We start from the raw sequence: 18653 nt of genomic DNA, 5'->3' as shown, positions 1-18653 counted from the left end.
CGGGGGAAAGAAAAATCGAAGATTGAGAAAACAAATACGGGTGATGTCATCAAAGCTAAATGGCAAGCCCTGTGTGAGACAGACTGGAGAGTCTATTCATATTTACTGTTGCCAGGATTTCAATATCAACATCATAGAAAGCACATCAGATGTTTCCCTTTCCACTGACTGATTCACAAAGAGAAGCACAAACTGCCATCTCTATTTGATGAAAATGAAAATACAACAAAAAGGTTAATCTATAGACAAACACCATTAAATAAACAGCTCATAATGCCGGGATATTAGCGGCGCTTATATGAAATGGCAGATAATTATATTTTCTAAAGGCCAATGTTTGTAATATTTTTTTGAAAAGAGCAAATGTGACTCAGTGGGTGCCGTGATTTATGAGCATTTGTGGAGGTGCAGTGTAGCGTGGTGATAGCGCCGTAAACATGGAGGAGAACCAAGACACACACACACACACACACACACACATACAACTCGGTGATCTGGGACAAACTGGGACCGAAGTCCACATCTGGACCAGTCTCGACTTGTTGTTCTCTACTGCTTTTTTCCACATAAACTCCTGGGAATGTGGACTTGGTCATCTGACATACCTGGAGTCTGTTAATTAGGCAGCGGGCATTAAACTTAAGACCATGTTTCCTTGTGAACCACAGGACGGTTGCAGGACTCACGACTCAGGTCCTCTGCTACTGCTGTTAGGTTTGAGTATCTGGCGCCACCAAGAGGTCATATACAAAACATCTATTCAGCTATGGAACAAATAAATGAAGGAAAAGGCTCATTGACTGAGATTAAAGCTTCTGTCCTGAGTATAATTGCGTACTTGGCCACATTAATATCATTTATTGATGTGTCAGTTAAACAGGAAACCTATGAAGATGATGGTAGATGAATATGTATCTTACAGAGAGTGTGACACATCATCCCCACTTTCATTATTTAGGCCAATTCAGCTGCATTTATTTTTGCAAAGTAGCTTGATTACTTTTTTGCCATTTTTTTGTCTAGTTAACTACTGAAACTAAAAAAGGATTTCGGGCCATAAAAGGAAAGGGAGGATTTTTGTTATTTTATTGTTGCTTCTGTAAACTGGATTATCAGCTTACCTGTGAAAAACTATTTGCTTTAGTTTTTAGTCTTTCTGAATCTGATTTTGTAAAACTAAACTTGAATATATTGTTGCCAAGTTGTTGCATGTTATTTTTGGAGTTACCTTACTGAGTAATCCTGATTGGTGCAAGGTGCAAACTTTCCCATAAATAGTGGAGTATGTATTTATTGTTTTGGTTTATGTATGATCTGTGAATAAGTGGGCACTAGTTGTTTTGTATCACACGTACATTGTCATTGTGATCTGTTCTTTTAGAAAGTTTACGAACCAGATTTCTCCCTATGGTAATTTGCTGCACTCTTCACTCTTTCAGTGTGAAGTCACTGGCAGCTTGCAACACTGAAAACTAACTCTATCACGACTTACTTTTGTTAACTTAAAGTGTCTATAAGCTTCTGCAAAGGAACCCATAAATTGCGAATAAATCTTGATAATCAATGAAGAAGCAATCCCAAAACATTTGAACACAACTCTCTCACAGGAAAATGATTTCCTAATATCTACTGTCATCTGGTGGCCATCTGCTGTTACTACACATTAGGGGGAAGGGGCAGGCAGTACAGCATATTGGTGTAGGTCTATTAAGCTGGAATTTCCATCTTAAATTCACAAACATTTACTCCAACAGCTGCAGGTCAATCAGCTTATAAGAGTCTGCAGCAGTTTGTAGTCCACTGGAGGGCCTTATGCTGTCATCATATCTTAATATACCGACGCTCTAAATGACGCCTTTCTTAGTTTAAACTAACTGTAAGCTATTCAAAACACCACGGTCAACGGTTTCTACGAACTCTGGCTGCATCTGCCTGAACTGTCACACATTTGCACCTGGTGGGTGACAGTTTCAACCACGAGTGTCCTAATTTATGAGCTGCGATCACAAACCTGACACGTTCTCTGTTGATCTGATGTATCCTTGTTAGTGATATCAGAATTCAGAGAAATGGGAGTCTGTCAAGAATCAAAGTGTTACTTAGCATAAAAGTGTAAAACTGCTCCTGTCAGCAGGAAAAGGTGTGGTCTAAAGGGTTTAGGCTGAGATAAGCAAACACTTTGTTAAAAGGGTGAGAAATGATCTATTTCCTCATTTTTCAGGCTTTATGTCTGTTTGAAAGGAGACTTACAGTTTAACAACAGTTTGATGCCACTAATCTAAAGTCGTCAATGTCCAGTATTCAGACTGACTTATTTTACAACAATGTCTAAAACATAATTCTTTCTTTCTCTTGTTATTCTAAGTGTATTTGATGTGTATACAGTTTTGCTTGATGAGTCACAAATAAAATCATGATTTTTGATTGAATCAACAAAGAAAACTAATAATCAATTTTGAGCCAGAGGCCAGCTTGAAGAATCCAATGAAATCCAATCACTGTAGAGCCTGTGATCCATCACATGTTAAAACACTTCAAATTCAAAGAGTTTGTGTGTACTTTCAGATAGAACATGGATGCACCATCGATGTATCAAACAGCACTCACTGTGAAATGCTCCTGGGATTTGTAGTTCTCATCGAGGTAGACGCGAGCTCTGCTGTACTCCTTCATGGCATCACTGGACAACAGCTCCCTGATGGACAGAACACACACACACAGCCACACACAGCCACACACAGCCACACACAGACACACACAGACAGCCACACAGCACACACACACAGACACACACACACACACAGACACACACACACACAGACACACACACACACACACCCAGACAGACACCACACACACACACACACACACACACACACACACACACACACACACACACACACACACACACACACACACAGACACCCAGCTTTACTTCAAGTGGAACCGCATTTAAAATAACTTACTAAGTTAATATTTATCCTGATCCAAGATTTATACTCTAAAAAGAAAACAAGGTATTTTGCTGTGCTGACGTGCAGCTGTGATGCCACCAGTGGGGGGAGTAGTCAGCTCAGTTTAAACCAGACTGCTCCTGCATGTTCCACAACAAGCCCTCAAGTAGGTGTTTCCTTATGACAGAAACTGCTCGGCTATTAGCATTGTAATCCAAACAATTAGGCAAATGAGCCCACCATGAGCGTTATACTTACTTGACAAAGCTATCCACGTGTGACATGGACGCCTCATAGTTCTTCCCACCCACCTCTTGACAGTGCACTGCCAAGAAGTGAGGCTTATGTGACTGCACTGTCTGTAAGGAAAGAGAGAAAACACACAGGTCAAAAAGGAAGGAAAGGGACAAACACTTCCACGGTACTTTATTTTTTTACTGCATCATAACAGCTGTAAAAACACTACAGTGAAGCCCATTTGCTCATAATAAACAAACCTTAAGTTGAGTTATTCAGTCGAGTGCAAAACCTATATGAGCGTAGCGCCTGCTGGGCCTCTACAATTCTTCCTAACTCGACTCTGTGACATGCTACTATATTTACACAAGACAAAGTGCCTTGCTAATGTAGGCAGAGGGCACTTAGTGAGCTTGTTCCACAAGCATAACATCGGCCCCTCTTCATCTACCATCAGGGATGTGCCTGCAGCGCAGTATGTATGTACAGCAGGGTGTGACAGATGCTCACACGTCACCACTTGTGCTGACACATCACTCACTATACCAATAACAACTCCACTGCTGCAGGAAAATGTCAGGAATGCTTATTAGAGTGTGGGCAACACTCCAGGAAACACAGAAAAATTACGTGTTGGTGAAGCATATAAACTTGCCTGTTGACGTAATGAGCACAAATTGGCGGTTACACACTAGGGTGAAAGTGGTAAGGCTCACTTCCTGAAAGCTCTCCCATCCAGAGTCACATGACCTCATGTTGCTTTCCTCTAACATTCCCTCTTACACACAGCAAGGTGTTTGTGAGCACCCTGTCAGGGGTGTTCAGAGTGGCTGACCTCTAATGGAGAATCAATACCACGGAGTGATTTAGAGCACTCACAAGCACTCACAGGGTCGAGCCTACAGATGGCAGGCAGAGGACATACATCAATGTCACTGGGTATTGGGGGTGGGGGGGCGGAGGAGCGGCAAATGGTCCCTGGACCCGGACGGAGCCCTTGCTACTTCCCCAGCAGCCCACCTCGGTGTTACATTATGCTCACTACAGGCCCAATCAAATAAAAGTAATGTATGGCAATAACACTATGGATTTTCCATCAACCTATGGCTTGTCACTTAGCCCGATGACCCAAGAGCGGGGACCTACAGCAGCTCAAACTTGGAAAGATTAGTGGACCTATCAAAAGGTCACACTCTCAAGGAGCTTGCAACTAATGTCAGAGTCCAATGTGACGCGCGTGTGTGTGTGCACACTCTCACATGCTCGTGCTTGTGTTAATCGACTGCATTCTATTTATCTTTCCAGGCCGTAAATTCAGGTCTACTCTGGCAAACAGACAGTATATGCAGGTGGTAATTACATTACCAGAATCACCAATGCTATCAGCCAAAAACCAAACAGCATCAACCAGTGACCTTACTTTACTCTGTCAAAGAGCAAACCTGTGGCCAACATCCAATTAAATGCACCACCGTTAACAAGAAAATCTGTTGACATTTGAGTCGAGGACTGACCCGAAATATTGACATGCCAAATATTGTATCTATAAAACATGATTTTATGATGGGCAACAACAGTAGTGGCCTCTCTAAACAACCCTCAGAGAGTGACAGCTGCTGTGTCAGTAGTGAGAAAAGCCTGTCTGGCCATGCCTGACATGACAGAGTGCTGCCATATGGGCTCATTTCTCAACCCCACAATGATGACAGACGCCAAAGTGTTTGATATGGAGGTGTGTCCTCTGATCTTCTCTCTCTCTCTGTCTCTCTTTCTCTCTCTCTCTCTTCTCTCCATCTTACCGTGACCTGATTCTTAACAGCGTTTGAATTCTAAGGAAGTTCCCATTTGTCTCAATTACATATTAGTCAAACTGTGTATGTTAAGTATCCTGGAGGCACAGGAGGCCTGTTAGAGTATGTGAGTGTAAGTCAGTAATTCACAATCCTTTACAACATCTAGAATGCTTCTGGTTGTGTGTTATTATGATGGTCATTATGGTTTTAATCAGAGAGAAGAATACATGACATATAAAATACACAAACTCTATCATAAGTTTAGAAGCTTCTGAAGAAAGTGTAAGCGTGTTCGCTGCTGAACACGTGCAGTTGAATCATTTGAAATAACTAAACCAGTTGAATTTGTAGTTGTAAGTGGCAGCCGAGTTCCAAACACTACAAGTTCTCCAAAAGGAGTTGAATTAGCCATTAAAAAAGGAAGCACTAAAAGAAGAAGTTTGAGCAACAGCAATGAATGAAGTTGAAGTGTCAACTTGAGTGTAACAACTGAGTGAAGTGTCAGTTAAAGTGCTGAAAGGATTTGAAGTTTCAGTTTCATGGGATAGCCATTATATCCATTACCATTATTATATCTATGCTCTCTTTAAACTCCTTTCACACAAACAATCATTTTACCTTGCAGAACACTGGTGCATCGCTGCCTCGACCGGTTAGCTAGTTTGTGTTAGTGTGTGTCTTTGGTGCCTCATACAATGACACATAAACCGATCGAGGTTAATTTGGATCGGAAAGGGCTATCTGACAATATTATATATAAATACACCTAATATCTGATATCCATTATTTTTTTAGGCGGCTAAAATATATTTTCTGCTGGAGAGGCGTTTTATGTTCAAAGGTAAATACGTGAGAATAGAGAGTTTTTTAAATGTCAGTCAGTCAGTCAGAGTTCATTTGTCAGTTGAGGCGTAAGAGTTGGATGCACTACAAATGTCCCATGTGTATGTGCACAAGTAGTAGACGTTTTAGTTGAAGAGGGTGCACTGAATGCTAATAGGCTAACAAATGTGCTTCCACATCTAATATTAAAAGAACTTTCTCTCTTTCTAATGAATCAGCTGAGGATTTTCAGTTATCCAGACTCACTTTTGTTTAAGCTAGAGGCTGGGCTTTGGTTTGGCGCCACATCTGAATGTTTAACGCCAATATTTCATATTTATACTTCCTGACAATCTGCAATCTTTATTCATATGGAAGAATATAAGTGGGTGTTTCTTCAGTTAGTTTCATCTTCATAAACTGGGTCAAAAGCTTCACTGTGCATCAGATATCATCTACTAGACAGAGAGGGCCTTTGATAAGGACTAATCAGGAGAGCCTGAGTCCTATTTCATGGTTCCTATTTAGAGGTGAAAAGTAATCACAGGGATATGAGGAGTTTGTGAGCTGACGTGCAACAAGGATTCTTTGCTTAACTGTCCAACTGCGGCGCGTTCACACGCTTCAAAAGATTTTTTTAAAGAGAAAGACATTAAATCAGATATTTAATTGCAATACATTTCTATGTCAGGCAGGTCTGGGGTGTTAACAGACAGTCCATGAGCCACAAATCATTTACAGATTGGCACTTTAAACATCTAATAAATCCATCTATCTGATGAACTTCAACACTGCAATTTACAGATCACAAGACTGGATGTGGGCACCTGACCTGTCACTGGCCTGTGACGATCCAGAGAAGTTTCCAATGCAAATTGGCTGTGGGATTGTTCAATTCAGTGCGGTGCAATGCAAATCACTGTTTATATACCACAGTGGCACTGCCGGATACCCATATTCAACCCAGTCTATTGTACACATGTGGAGCAGGCAAATGACCCTACTTTGCTTACATGTAAATGCCTGGGATGTCCTGAGGCAGGATGGGAGTCCTGATTTCCCGAGAATTTGATTGCTCACTCTAATGAGATCTAAGAAAATGAGAAGCAAAGACTTCAAAAAAGCCTTAGTCATTTTGTGTATCATGGCCCTCCTAAATAACAGTAGTTCTTTCACATTGAATAAACCAAGGGTTTAAACAAATTCCCAAGAACTCGCCCTGAAGCCTGTTAAGCTGAACACGGTTCTGCTAACTTGTGTCAATTAAAACATGTTTTTGCAGTGGGAGTAACTTCAACTGTAACTAAGCCTGATGGATGTTTCGGTGCTCTTTCCTATAATTAGCCATCTGACATCATACCAGGTAGAAACACATGAAAAAAAAAGCTGAATGAGTAATAGCACAATCTTTTTTGTGTTTTGTTCCAACACCATTTGCATGAATGAGTCAGCGCTGATTGCCAGATGTAAATATCTGTTTCTTACCCCTAAAACCTTAAACTCAGGAGCAGATTCCTGTAAATGGTTAAGAATACATTATTGCTTGCTGAAATGCACTACAGTACAGAACCTACATTTGAGTCAGAGGAGGAGAAAGCGCGAGCACTGTATCACGTTTTGCAGTAGCTGGTGTAAACACGTCAATGAACTATGACCCAGGTGTGTCGTAAAATTAAAGCATTTTATTTCCTTGAGGAATTCCCTCAAGCTGCCTATGACCCACTGCACCGTTCAAAGAAAGATACCACACACAGACATTCAGATACACATAAAGATATTTAGTAAGAGCGCAGGTATCAACAGGCAACTCTTTCGCTGGAGTCATACCTCCATAGAAGCCGGTCAAACAGCCTTTATTATTTATTTTCCAGGATGTTGCAGTGGAACTACTGGGGTGATTCATTTCGACGCATTAAAAAATGAGACAGCTCTTTCCTCGTCAAGTTAGCAACCGTTGGCCGAGTGTGGAATGCATACAGCCGCCTGGAAGCAGCGATGCACGCTGCATTTTTGGGGGGCGTTACAGTGTGAATTGGCAACACCAGTTTCAAGTCTTCTTTAAATGTTTCCTGGTGACAAGATGTTCCTATATGATTAAAGAGATTCAATCTCTTGGGTGTGAGCAAAGTTTTCCTGTGTGAAACAACCTTTGGATTCTAGCCAAGTCAACTCAAAGCAGAAGTTATAGTGTATTGAACATACAATGTGCTTTTCTTTTTTCACATCCACTGAAGGTTTCCAGTGAAAAACGCATCATAGTTTGAAGAGTTCATGACCAAATGGCAGGCAATGGACCAGAAGACACAGTGAGCGCATTGTGTGTGCAGAGGGGTCACGATGAGCTAGCGCAGCATGGCTGATTGTTGTTAACTCTAGCCGTCACTGCTGGTTGTTCCCAGCCGCGCCGAGTTCAGAGTCTGATGCTTCTTTCCATGACGTCAGCCGGCAGCGGCACAGAGCTGGCGTGAGGCTACAGGCCTGCCTGGTTCACACAGGGGCACACCTCTCTCTCCCTCTCCCTCTCTCTCTCTCTCTCTACATGCTTTTCTTTTCCTCTTTCTCACTACATACACAGCAGACGTGATACTTTCCTCTAAAGTGTGCAAGCCTTCTGCACAATGCAAACAGAATTCCTCAGCAGCCATAGCCAAGACATGCTTCTCCATAGGCGCACACGCACACACGCACACACGCACACACACACACACACACACACACACACACACACACACACACACCTCAGTGCTAAACAAAACATACAGGCTGGAATCACCTGGCAATCCACATGTTTTGGCACGTCAGTGACAGTAATAATGAGGGAGAAGTGAAGCTAGGTTGACAGACTGCAGCTGAGCAGATGTTTGTTTAATTATAACTTTGGTGACAAGCTGTACAGAAAATAAAACTCTTATGGCATAATGGGGCCCATTTAATATATTCATTTTTGGTTAATGCAAAAGCAACCATAAAAACTACAAAAACTGGAAATTTGGGCTGACTAACCAAGTTTCAAACATTAGTATCAGAGCCAATTGAGGCATACAGGTTCGAGGTTCCTGTCAACTGTGTTACATTTAAATCTATAATAATAGATACCAGAAGCTACAGTATCAGAAGTGTCTGTGACCCATCTTTAAACTTGGAAGAGCTAAGTTTTGCGATATTTTTATGTTGTTTCAGAATTCCTCAAACATGTCCAAAAAGCGTTTTATAAAAATCATACACCACGTCTGTAGTATTACGATTGTTTATAGTGAAAAGAATTTAAATTGTGTCTTTAAAGGTTGTCCTTAGGTATTTATCATTTGTGGCAAAATCCAAATAGTGGATTGGGACTCCACTGTATTGTCTGATCGGGAGCAGGATCATGTAGGAAAAACATTCTTGAGGGGAAAGCAGGATTTGGTAAGGAGAAGTCATGAGGCCAGCCACAGTATGTCTCTGTGACGTGACATTAAGCAGAATTAATGGAACCTATTGGTCTGGCAATTATCAGGATATTAGCTATTGGTTATTAGTCCTGCATCATGTTTAATCTGTATAAAGTGAGTTCAGTTTCTGAGAAAATCTATGACTCCCACATGAGGCAATCCATTACAGGCAGAGCATTCGACTGCAGATGCACTGCAGTAAAATATAGATCTCAAATGCTGTGTATCCACAGTGCTGTTCTGAGGTCTTTGTCATGTACTGTACTAAGTATTGTTGCAAAAAAAGACAAAAGGTCCAGTGTGTAACATTTAGGAGGATCTATTAGCTGAATGGGAATATAATATTCATAGGTATGTTTTCTTTAGTGAATAATCACCTGAAAACAGGAATTGTTGTGTTTTCGTTACCTTAGAATGAGCTGTTTTTATCTACAGATGCGGGCGGCCTCCTATGGAGTCCGGCATGTTGAACCACTGTGTTTCTACAGTAGCCCAGTAGGAAAAAACAGAAACTGGCTCTAGATAGTAGGGATGTGCGTGATTAGCTGACTTGTCTGTAACACGTTGCTCATCTCACTCAAACCAAGTTAACTGCATCTTCATGCAGCCACTGACCACCAGCTGGAGATACAGCCCCAGCAGGTGGAAGCCCCTCGTCCCGGCACTAATGCACGGATAAAGAGTCATCTTTGTCCCTGCATTAGTGCAGTTATAGTCATAATATAATATATAGTCATAATATTTTGTTACTGTGGTCTACTTTGGGATTCTACCAACTGATTTCACTCCCTCACATCTAACCTCACACAACAGATCTGTTCGAGACGGCACAATTCAGAGAAAATGGCATTGAAAAGAAAATACCACTGGCTAGTCCACTTACACTTAATCGATCAACATTAGTCGCCAGGATCGCCGCTACTAGATTGTGCCGTTCCCATTCCCTCACCCTTGCAATGGTTTGTGATCTGCAATCAGCGACTACACTGCTAGATGCCCGTAAATCTTACACGCTGGTCCTTTAAACATCCCCATGAGAAGAGCTGTGAACAATCTAAACACCTAAATATTATCTCTTTAGGCTAGAAGTATACACTTTTACGTCCTAGCGACAGTATTTGAGTATGTGCCTGAGGCTAAACAGAACGACGACAGTCTGGCTGTGTGTGTCTGTGTCTGTGTGTGTGTGTGTGTGTGTGTGTGTGTGTGTGTGTGTGTGTGTGTGTGTGTGTGTGTGTGTGTGTGTGTTCAGGGTGAGTCTGGAATATATTCTGTCACAACCAATGGACCAGTGCCTCCTGGGAATAGTAAATAAGATGTGTGTGTTTTTCTCGACTGTGTTTGACGTTCCGTTTATTTACTTTGTTTACATACTGGTCTGAACTAACAACTTTTTCCAGCGACTGTCGCACTGTCCACGCAGCAGAAACAGCGGAGGAGCATCAGCTTCCTCCGCCGCTTCTGTGGGAGCCGTAGCAGCAGACAAAAAATAAAAGGGGAGCTGTTCAATGCAGAGAAGTGAAAAATAGATCATGCGTAATATGTGCACAAATGCAGGCACTAGGAGCCAAAAGGCACCTGAGGAAGAGGCTGGCTACATTTAAACACATCGGGCATTATCAAAATATCCTTTTCACTTCTCTGAACTGAAGAGCTCCGACATTACTATTGAGAACGCTTGAAACAAAAAGTATGTTTGATTTGTGCCCACAGAAACACATTTCTTTAAAAAAAACTGTGCCTCTCATTTACTGTATCCTTACCTCACTGTGTATATAATAATAATATATAGTTGCTATGCCCTCTGAAGTGGGATTGACCTTTTCTTACATTATCTTTCACTTTCACTGAGCACTATTCCTTCAGTAGTCCTAACTACACGGTACAGTTATTCATTCATTCACTAATAAACCTGTTTTGTTGCCCTGACAGGAAAATAAGTGTCTGGATCATTTGCGGTTATTTCAGAATACGTCTTTACGACAAAGCTGCACCTTGAAACCCGCCTGAAGTCACACCTCTTCCTGATGAGAGAATCACCCCGAGCCTGGAAGTGTTTAGTTTTAGAATGAAAATGTGTCTCCTTAACCGCACATCACCCTCTTCACACTGAGCTCGGTGTAGTTAACTGTGTGCACCTAACTGTGTGTACCTGGACGCTACCCAGGTAGGATCCTCCTCCTGTTTGGCCTGGACGCTGGAGCTAACCATCAGCCTTCAGACTTTCATGGCTCTATCACTGAACCACAAATAAAGACCGGGCTATTGAGCCTGACAGCAGCGTTGAGTCGTCCTTGCTGATGAATTTGGAGACACAGCTAATTTTATTTTATGTCTATGTCAGTGTGTTTCTCCTTGCCTGTCTGTCATTATCTATCTTGTTTCTATCTGACTTTGTGTCATTCTGTCTGTTATTTATCAAGACAGTGACATTGCTGGACTACAATTTGAACTCTTCTCACTATGTGTGTGAGGAACATAAACTCTACTAATACAGCAGCTATTGTGCAGTATTATTAGTTATAGAAGAAGAGCTTCAGGCCTTTGAGTGGGCCTTTCCCAGCAGTTTACTGACATTTGTTTTTGCCTTTTTTCGACATGCACACATAACCCACCCGTACTATTATATTCCACTCTGACCCTGATCTTTTTTTCTAACGCTCATCATCTCACTCATCACTAACCAACTACTAGCCAATCAGTGGCAAAGTAGGGTGGGTTTTTGCTGAATGTCTCACCAGGAGCTGGCAGTACGCAGTAAGAAACAAGGGTACTGTCCCATTTCAGGCACTGCATATACTGTAGCATTAGCATGAACTGTTAGCAATTTAAGACGTTTACACGTGAGGGAAGACACATAATGCTGTTAGGATTGCATTATACTTGGAAAGCTTTATTCAAATCGCGACAGAAAGTAATTAACATGTAGATTCAAGGTCTGCTCCCCAGCTGTTCCCCCAGTGTAATTGACATTATTAACTATTTTTACTATAGATATTGCACCAAATTTAAGGACCAGTGTGTAGGGTTTAGTGGCATCCAGCAGTGAAGTTGCAGATTGCAACCAACTGAATACTGCTCATGTTCCAAGCATGAAGAAGAAACTATGGTGGCTGCAAAACACATGAAAAAAGCCCTACCAAGAGCCAGTGTTTGGGCTACTGTAGAAACATGGTGGTTCAACATGGCGGGCTCCATAGAAGAGGAAAGAGAAAACTTATAATTGCTAATTCCACCCCCAGTACAACTTTGATCTGTGTCTCACTCCCTTTCTCTTCTGTCTGTCTGTCACTTTCAGACAGCAGTTAAGAGTTCTAGCTGTCTCACTTCCCTTACCCCAGTGGAAAGAGTTGTGGTTTGTCAGGGGTTCCTATGTAGATGAAAGGTAAGATATGAAACATGACTGAGCTCGAGCTTTTCGCTTTCTGAAAAAAAACAATGCATTTAGAGGGGTGAAAATAAGGTGAATAACATCACAGCGGCTTAACCCAACATTAGTCTGCAATATTAGTTTCCCCACCAAGCAGAATCAGTTGAAGATAGAAAGAAAAGTTAAGAAGAAAGTGCATCAAAGCTTTTGATCAGGCTATGGCAGACTAGATTTAGATTTTGTAACTATATGAAGCACATGCCTTCACTTGACTCTACAGTGCTTCAACTGAAAAAGAAAATCACGTGGACCAGCCTCAAGGTTTGTGGTTACAGTCCCATGATAACACTTGAAGCTATAGAAACACATGCCAGGCCTGCTCGGGTCAATAGCACACCCACTGTACCACTACTGCATCAAATAAGGAGAGGATGATGTGGAAAAAACAAATGTTGCAATTATAAAAGCTGGAGTTTTAATATTCCGATGACATATATTAATTAAATTCTGTCATATTAAATGATATCTTTAATTTATTTTAGACAATTTATGACATGTCACAAGCAATAACCACCATTTATAGAATAATGAACAAACAAGGTTTGTGTTCGACTTCGACCCCAACAGTAATATGTCACTTGTACTAACACCATGACAGATTTGAGGCTGGATACTGTGTCGCTTACCTGGTAAAACTCCCTCAGCCATGTTTTCTGTAGATTTTCCGGCTGGAAAGAGAAGAGAAGAGCAGTTGTTAGTGACTTCATTTAGAGTATTTTCATATTTTAAGATCCAGTGTGGTTTAAAGCGTGTGTTTTAGCATGTTTCAAATGCTAGATGGGTTGCATTGGATCACATCATTTGGCAATCATATAGCAAAAAATACCAAACTGAAAGCAGATACTGTCTTGTTGTTGGACTCAACTCTGATGTTTGACACATTTTCTCAGACAAAATGTGTAAGATCTCCCTCACTACAAACACATTTGTGCACAAGTGAGGGGATGTCTATCTAATATATGTGCAACCACGTGTCTGTGTCTGTTGACAGGAAGTCGCCTCCCTCCAATTACAGTCTCTTTCTCTCAGGGTCACGAATCCTGTTCTCCAGGGCATCAACAAGCCTCTCACCATCTTTCTTTCTCTCACCTTCTTTTTCGCTCTGCCTGTATCTGTCATTCCCTCCCTCCCTCTCCTCCACTTTAAAAGGCTATTCCCAGACATGGACTCCATTTGGTTTGTGCAGTGGAAACAGAGACAGGGCCCTGGGCAGTCTACCATTTAAGGAGAGATCTCCCTATGTCGATAACTAGGTCTGATGAACGGCTCTGCGTGTGTGTGTATGTGTGTGTGTGTGTGTGTGTGTGTGTGTGTGTGTGTGTGTGTGTGTGTGTGTGTGTGTTGGAGAGTTTGTCCTAACAAGACTAGTCTATAATAAGAATACACAAGGGATCTGCAGGCTCTGTTGGTATCTGTAACAAAGCCCTAATATATTAGAGAAGTAGGTGCAGTATCCTTGGATGGCATCAGGGCATGAAAACACTGTCTAAAAATATTTTACCTATTTGACAAAACAATCTTAATATTTTGATATTATAACGTTTTTCACTCTGGAGCAAAATAAAATATGACATCTCCGCTCGAACAGGAGAGTTTTTAGCATCACAATCACCTCGTGAGATAATAATGAACTGATGTGTCAGTGATAACACTCCTACCTCGGTGATCAACATTAATTTAGTACCAGTGTGCCTGAGTGTCTTTGCTTTACATGGAAATCTCTCAAAATGTCTCACTGTAGTTTAAATAAGGATGGAAAATCAGTAGCGTCAACCTGAAACAGTTGCTAACTGATTCATGGATGTTTGACATCACTGACACAAAAAGTAGAACTTAATAAGGGGGAAACGGACAATACAACTTTTGCAGAATATCCATAATTGTAGCAAATGTTTGGCATTAAATACAAAAGGTGAAATTTGGGTGTCCCGGGGTGCCAGGGTTCACTAGGCCTGAGCAACAATACAACGGCACTATACAGTATAGACAATAAACACATCATGGAGAGCAATAAGGAAACTGTTGAAAATAATATCACTAGCACTAAATGCACATAACGAATACACTCTGGCTCATAAACCTTCATATCCCTTGATAACGGAGAGTGCTATGAGTGAATCACCATAGCCGCTTCCACTCTTTGGAGAACGCAACGTGTCGCCAGTCACGACTTACATCTGCTACATCTCCAGAAACACTCCACAAAGTATGACAAAGCATCAACATTAACATTACTTATTACCTGTGCTCCTTGATACATAAAGTGGTTAAATTCCTGTAACAAAACGACTCTGTAATTTACTAACTAAAAAACTTCACAGTTCCAAAATAACCCTAAAGCTGTTTGCTCAACCTGTATACAAAGAGTTGTGTAAAAAACAGCAATTTGTGGTCGAAGAGGGAGGTACAAACTGTTATTTCTTGACGAATAACAGTTTTTTTCTGTTTACCAAGCACTTCTCTGCCACCTATCGTGCTGACTGCTGAGCAACCTCACTGTGACAAGACTCTGGGAGACCACAGCGCCGGGCTGTTTGCCAAGAAATAGTGACAGCAAGTGACTCCAAAAACTACAAACTGCAGTTTTTACAAACAATATACAGGATTATTTAGTGGGCTTCAGAGGGGCTGGTAGCACATAGCTCAGCTAGCTGTTTCCCCCTGCTTCCAGTCTTCATGCTAAGCTAAGCTAGCAGGCCTCCTGGCTCTAGCACTAGTCATGAGTGGTATCAATCTTCTCAGATTAAGCTCGAGACAAACCTGAAGACTAGTACACATGAATGTTGTTTCGACCAACTTGCAGAAATTGTTTTTTAGTCTCTGAAGTCGGGAGAGAGCACAAACCTTACGGCTGAGCAAATACACTGAATGAATGGTCAGCAAGCAGCAGCTCGCACTGTTTATATGAAGTGACATTTATACTGAAAAGACCCCAAAAAAGAGGACAAAAAGATCCTGGATGGAGAGGCGTGTAGCACTGTGTCATTAACAGGGAACTGGAGGTAAGTGAAGTTTGTAAAAATGAAACTAACTTCAGGTCAAGCTGTTTATTTAAGTTTATTTAACTATGTCACCATCAGGCGACACGCAAGTGACATCATTGGTCACCGATGTCACACCCAAATCACGTTCACCGTCCGTGCCTTAACTCGTGGAAAGAAAGCCAATAAGTGTGCTTCCCAAAATCAACTATTAATAATAAATTGCAGAACGTCTACTTCCCAAAGATATAAGAAACACACTAACAGATTAATTCATGCGGTTCAAGAACTCGTGCCCCATATATGTTGATATTTCCAGGGGCACCTAAATGTCTCAAGACTGAGCAAGTGTGTGTGTGTGTGTGTGTGTGTGTGTGTGTGTGTGTGCACCATCGTCCCAGCCTCAGCCAGATCAGACAGAGCATAGGTCTATATAAGGACATAAGCACTGGACCTTGTCATTAGTCACATGGATGGAGGAAGAGAAAAAGAGAGCGAGACGGAGACGGGCAGACAGAGGAACAGAAAGGTTTGAACCAGAGAGTTCCCACCTGACCATCCTGGCAGTATCGCGAAGGGCCACATACAGTAGAGTCAGAAGTTTACACTGGCACACCAGTTTTACTGTTTAGTGTGTGTTTCTCGGGGTTGTGGCGCACCACACAGTGCATGCTTGAGCTGGTGGCTTATTGGCAAATGTTACTGTGTGTCTCAAGTTTAAAAACAGAAGTGTGGGATCCGAGTGATAGTACCACCCAGTAAAATGACAATCTTTAATGAATAATCCAGATGTTTTGAGCTGTTTGTCCCAGCACCAGTTAGCTGAGCTCTCTGTGATTTCATTGTGTATCACACTCGGCAGCACACGGTGCAAGGGAAATGAATGTAATCCCACCAAGTGTAATTTTGCATGAAGCGAGGGGTGACCATGGTAATGAGGCAATAAAACCATACTGTTGACAGTTTTACAAACAACTGTTAAAGTATCTCATCTGGGGAGTATGTGTCCTAGATCGCCTCAACGCAGAGCAGAGAGTGGAACGAATACAGCTACAGCAGCTTGGTCGGGTAGGAACTCATCCAGAGCCTTCTAGAGTACTCAGATTTAGGCTGACCCATCTCTGATGCCATGGTTCTGGGGAACAGATGTTGGCCTTGCCAGAGTGGCTCAGAGGAAGGCCGGCGGGCCCTCGGAGGCCTGGGCCCTGGAGAGAAAGTGGGCTAATAGCGGAAGCGAAGGGAGGGCGAACCGAGTCTATATCTGTAGCCGCGGCACTTTGCCACCTGCCCCGAGCTCATCAGAAGTTAATTGGCAGTTAATTAGAAAGTGGGGCTATACTGGCAGAGAGGTAAAAATAAACCCATACTCTCCCCTGCCTCTCCTCCACGTACACCTCCTCTTCCTCCACCCGCTCTATCGCTCGCTTAGCTCTCTCCACCTCCTCTCTCTTCTTTGCCCATGCTTGTTTTCTCAGTCGATGGCCTACTTTTGAGACAGCGTGGGGAACTAAGAGACTCTGCTTGGGTTCTGAGTGGAAATATATTTAAAATCACAGCCATTTAAAAAAGGTAGATCTGAAGTGTCCTTGCACTCTTGATCTTTTTATCACCGGCATTCACAGTGGTAAACAATAGATCTCTTCCTTTCCAGTCTGAGCTGAGGAATAAAACAAAACTCTTTTTTAACTAGGACATCACAACACTGAGTCCAGGTATGAGTATCTTGTGACAAGACATTTGCCAACTGCAAATTCATTCTTTGAATTAACAAATACAATGCAAAGCACTGTAGCTGGGAATGGCGGTCAAAATGTGTGTTCACGCTGAGCAGAACTACAATCTGAAGTTCTATGATGTGAATGACTTTGGACTGATATTATATAAGTATCAAAGTTGTAGCAGGTAACACTTTGGAGCGGCTGTGTATGGGAAAGGGTTTCACTTACACTGTAAAATGTGTCAAGTAATGCCAGTACTTTCATTTTACGTGCTGAGGTTATGTGGTATCAACATGAAACAACTGCCAAATGCAGTGGAACCTATAGAAACACCCTCCTGTCAACACATTTTTATTGGAACTACTTTCTGGAGCATAAATAGTCCCCCCACATAAGTTTCACAAGCAAGAACAAACCTAAAGTATCTCTATGACTAAACGCCACTAGATGTGTATGTGAGAAGTTTGTGAACTGAATCTAACGTAAACCACAATGAGACTGAAACACAAAAAAACATGTAATCTGATTTTAAGGACTCGTCTTATTGTCCATATTTGCAGAAAATAAATGCCCATGTAGTGTGTGGTGAGCTCTGTATGATAAAAAATAGGAAGTGATGAATCAGAAGTAACTGAATGTTATCAGCAGGTAGTCTGTCAGCAGTGACCAAATGTTCTCTTGCTCTGAATTAGGTATAATAGTGCAGTGGGGGTCGCCAAAGCTCCAATGGGGGGGTCGCAAGGCCTTCTTGATTTTTAGGTGTGCAAGAAAACTTAAAAAATATACACAGTAGGGCTTTATCTCAGCATTTGGTTTACTTCTGTGAAGAAAAGTGAATGCGAAGTAAATTGTTTAACACTAGAAAGTATCAATGTTAAAGAAATATAAAAAAAATAAAGACAGAATTGCATAAAAAGTTCCCTAAACAGGAAATAATCTGCTCAAAATTCATCCAAACCACTCGTTTTACACAAACTATATCCATAAAATATGCCACTGAGTCAGGGCTCATCAGTTTACTAAATGATAGAAAAAGTGCCCCTTGAGGAAAAAGGTTGGGAACTGTAATAGTACACGTTGCTCTGCTGGACTGCAGAGGTCACAACCTTCAGGCTCCCACAGAGCCTCAGAGGTCGCGACCTGAAGTGCACACACCGTCCGTCCCCTTGTGGCTCATCAGTGAGGAATTCTTTGGATAACAGAGTAGCAGCATTCCTCAGCCCATCCTGGTATTACAGCAGAGCGTTTAAACTGAGGCTGGTAGGGAAATTACGTCAAAGCTCCGTC

At 41.8% G+C, this 18653-nt stretch overlaps 1 protein-coding gene across 2 annotated transcripts in view; it reads right to left on the bottom strand.

The window, feature by feature from the left end:
• The window catches only part of LOC127372569 (inositol polyphosphate-5-phosphatase A), a 138325-nt gene that overhangs the window by 84648 nt on the left and 35024 nt on the right, over positions 1-18653 (bottom strand). For both annotated transcript variants that reach the window (XM_051416465.1, XM_051416474.1), the window contains exons 2-4: positions 13294-13335; positions 3213-3313; positions 2608-2695 (exon numbers count right to left, since the gene is read on the bottom strand). In XM_051416465.1, coding sequence (XP_051272425.1) covers positions 2608-2695; positions 3213-3313; positions 13294-13335 — 231 coding nt within the window. The remainder of the gene's footprint in view (positions 1-2607; positions 2696-3212; positions 3314-13293; positions 13336-18653) is intronic.

This window comes from Dicentrarchus labrax, unplaced genomic scaffold (assembly GCF_905237075.1).
Source record: "Dicentrarchus labrax unplaced genomic scaffold, dlabrax2021, whole genome shotgun sequence".
In the NCBI taxonomy this organism is placed as follows: Eukaryota; Metazoa; Chordata; class Actinopteri; family Moronidae; genus Dicentrarchus; species Dicentrarchus labrax.
This window is presented reverse-complemented; position numbering and strand designations above follow the sequence as displayed.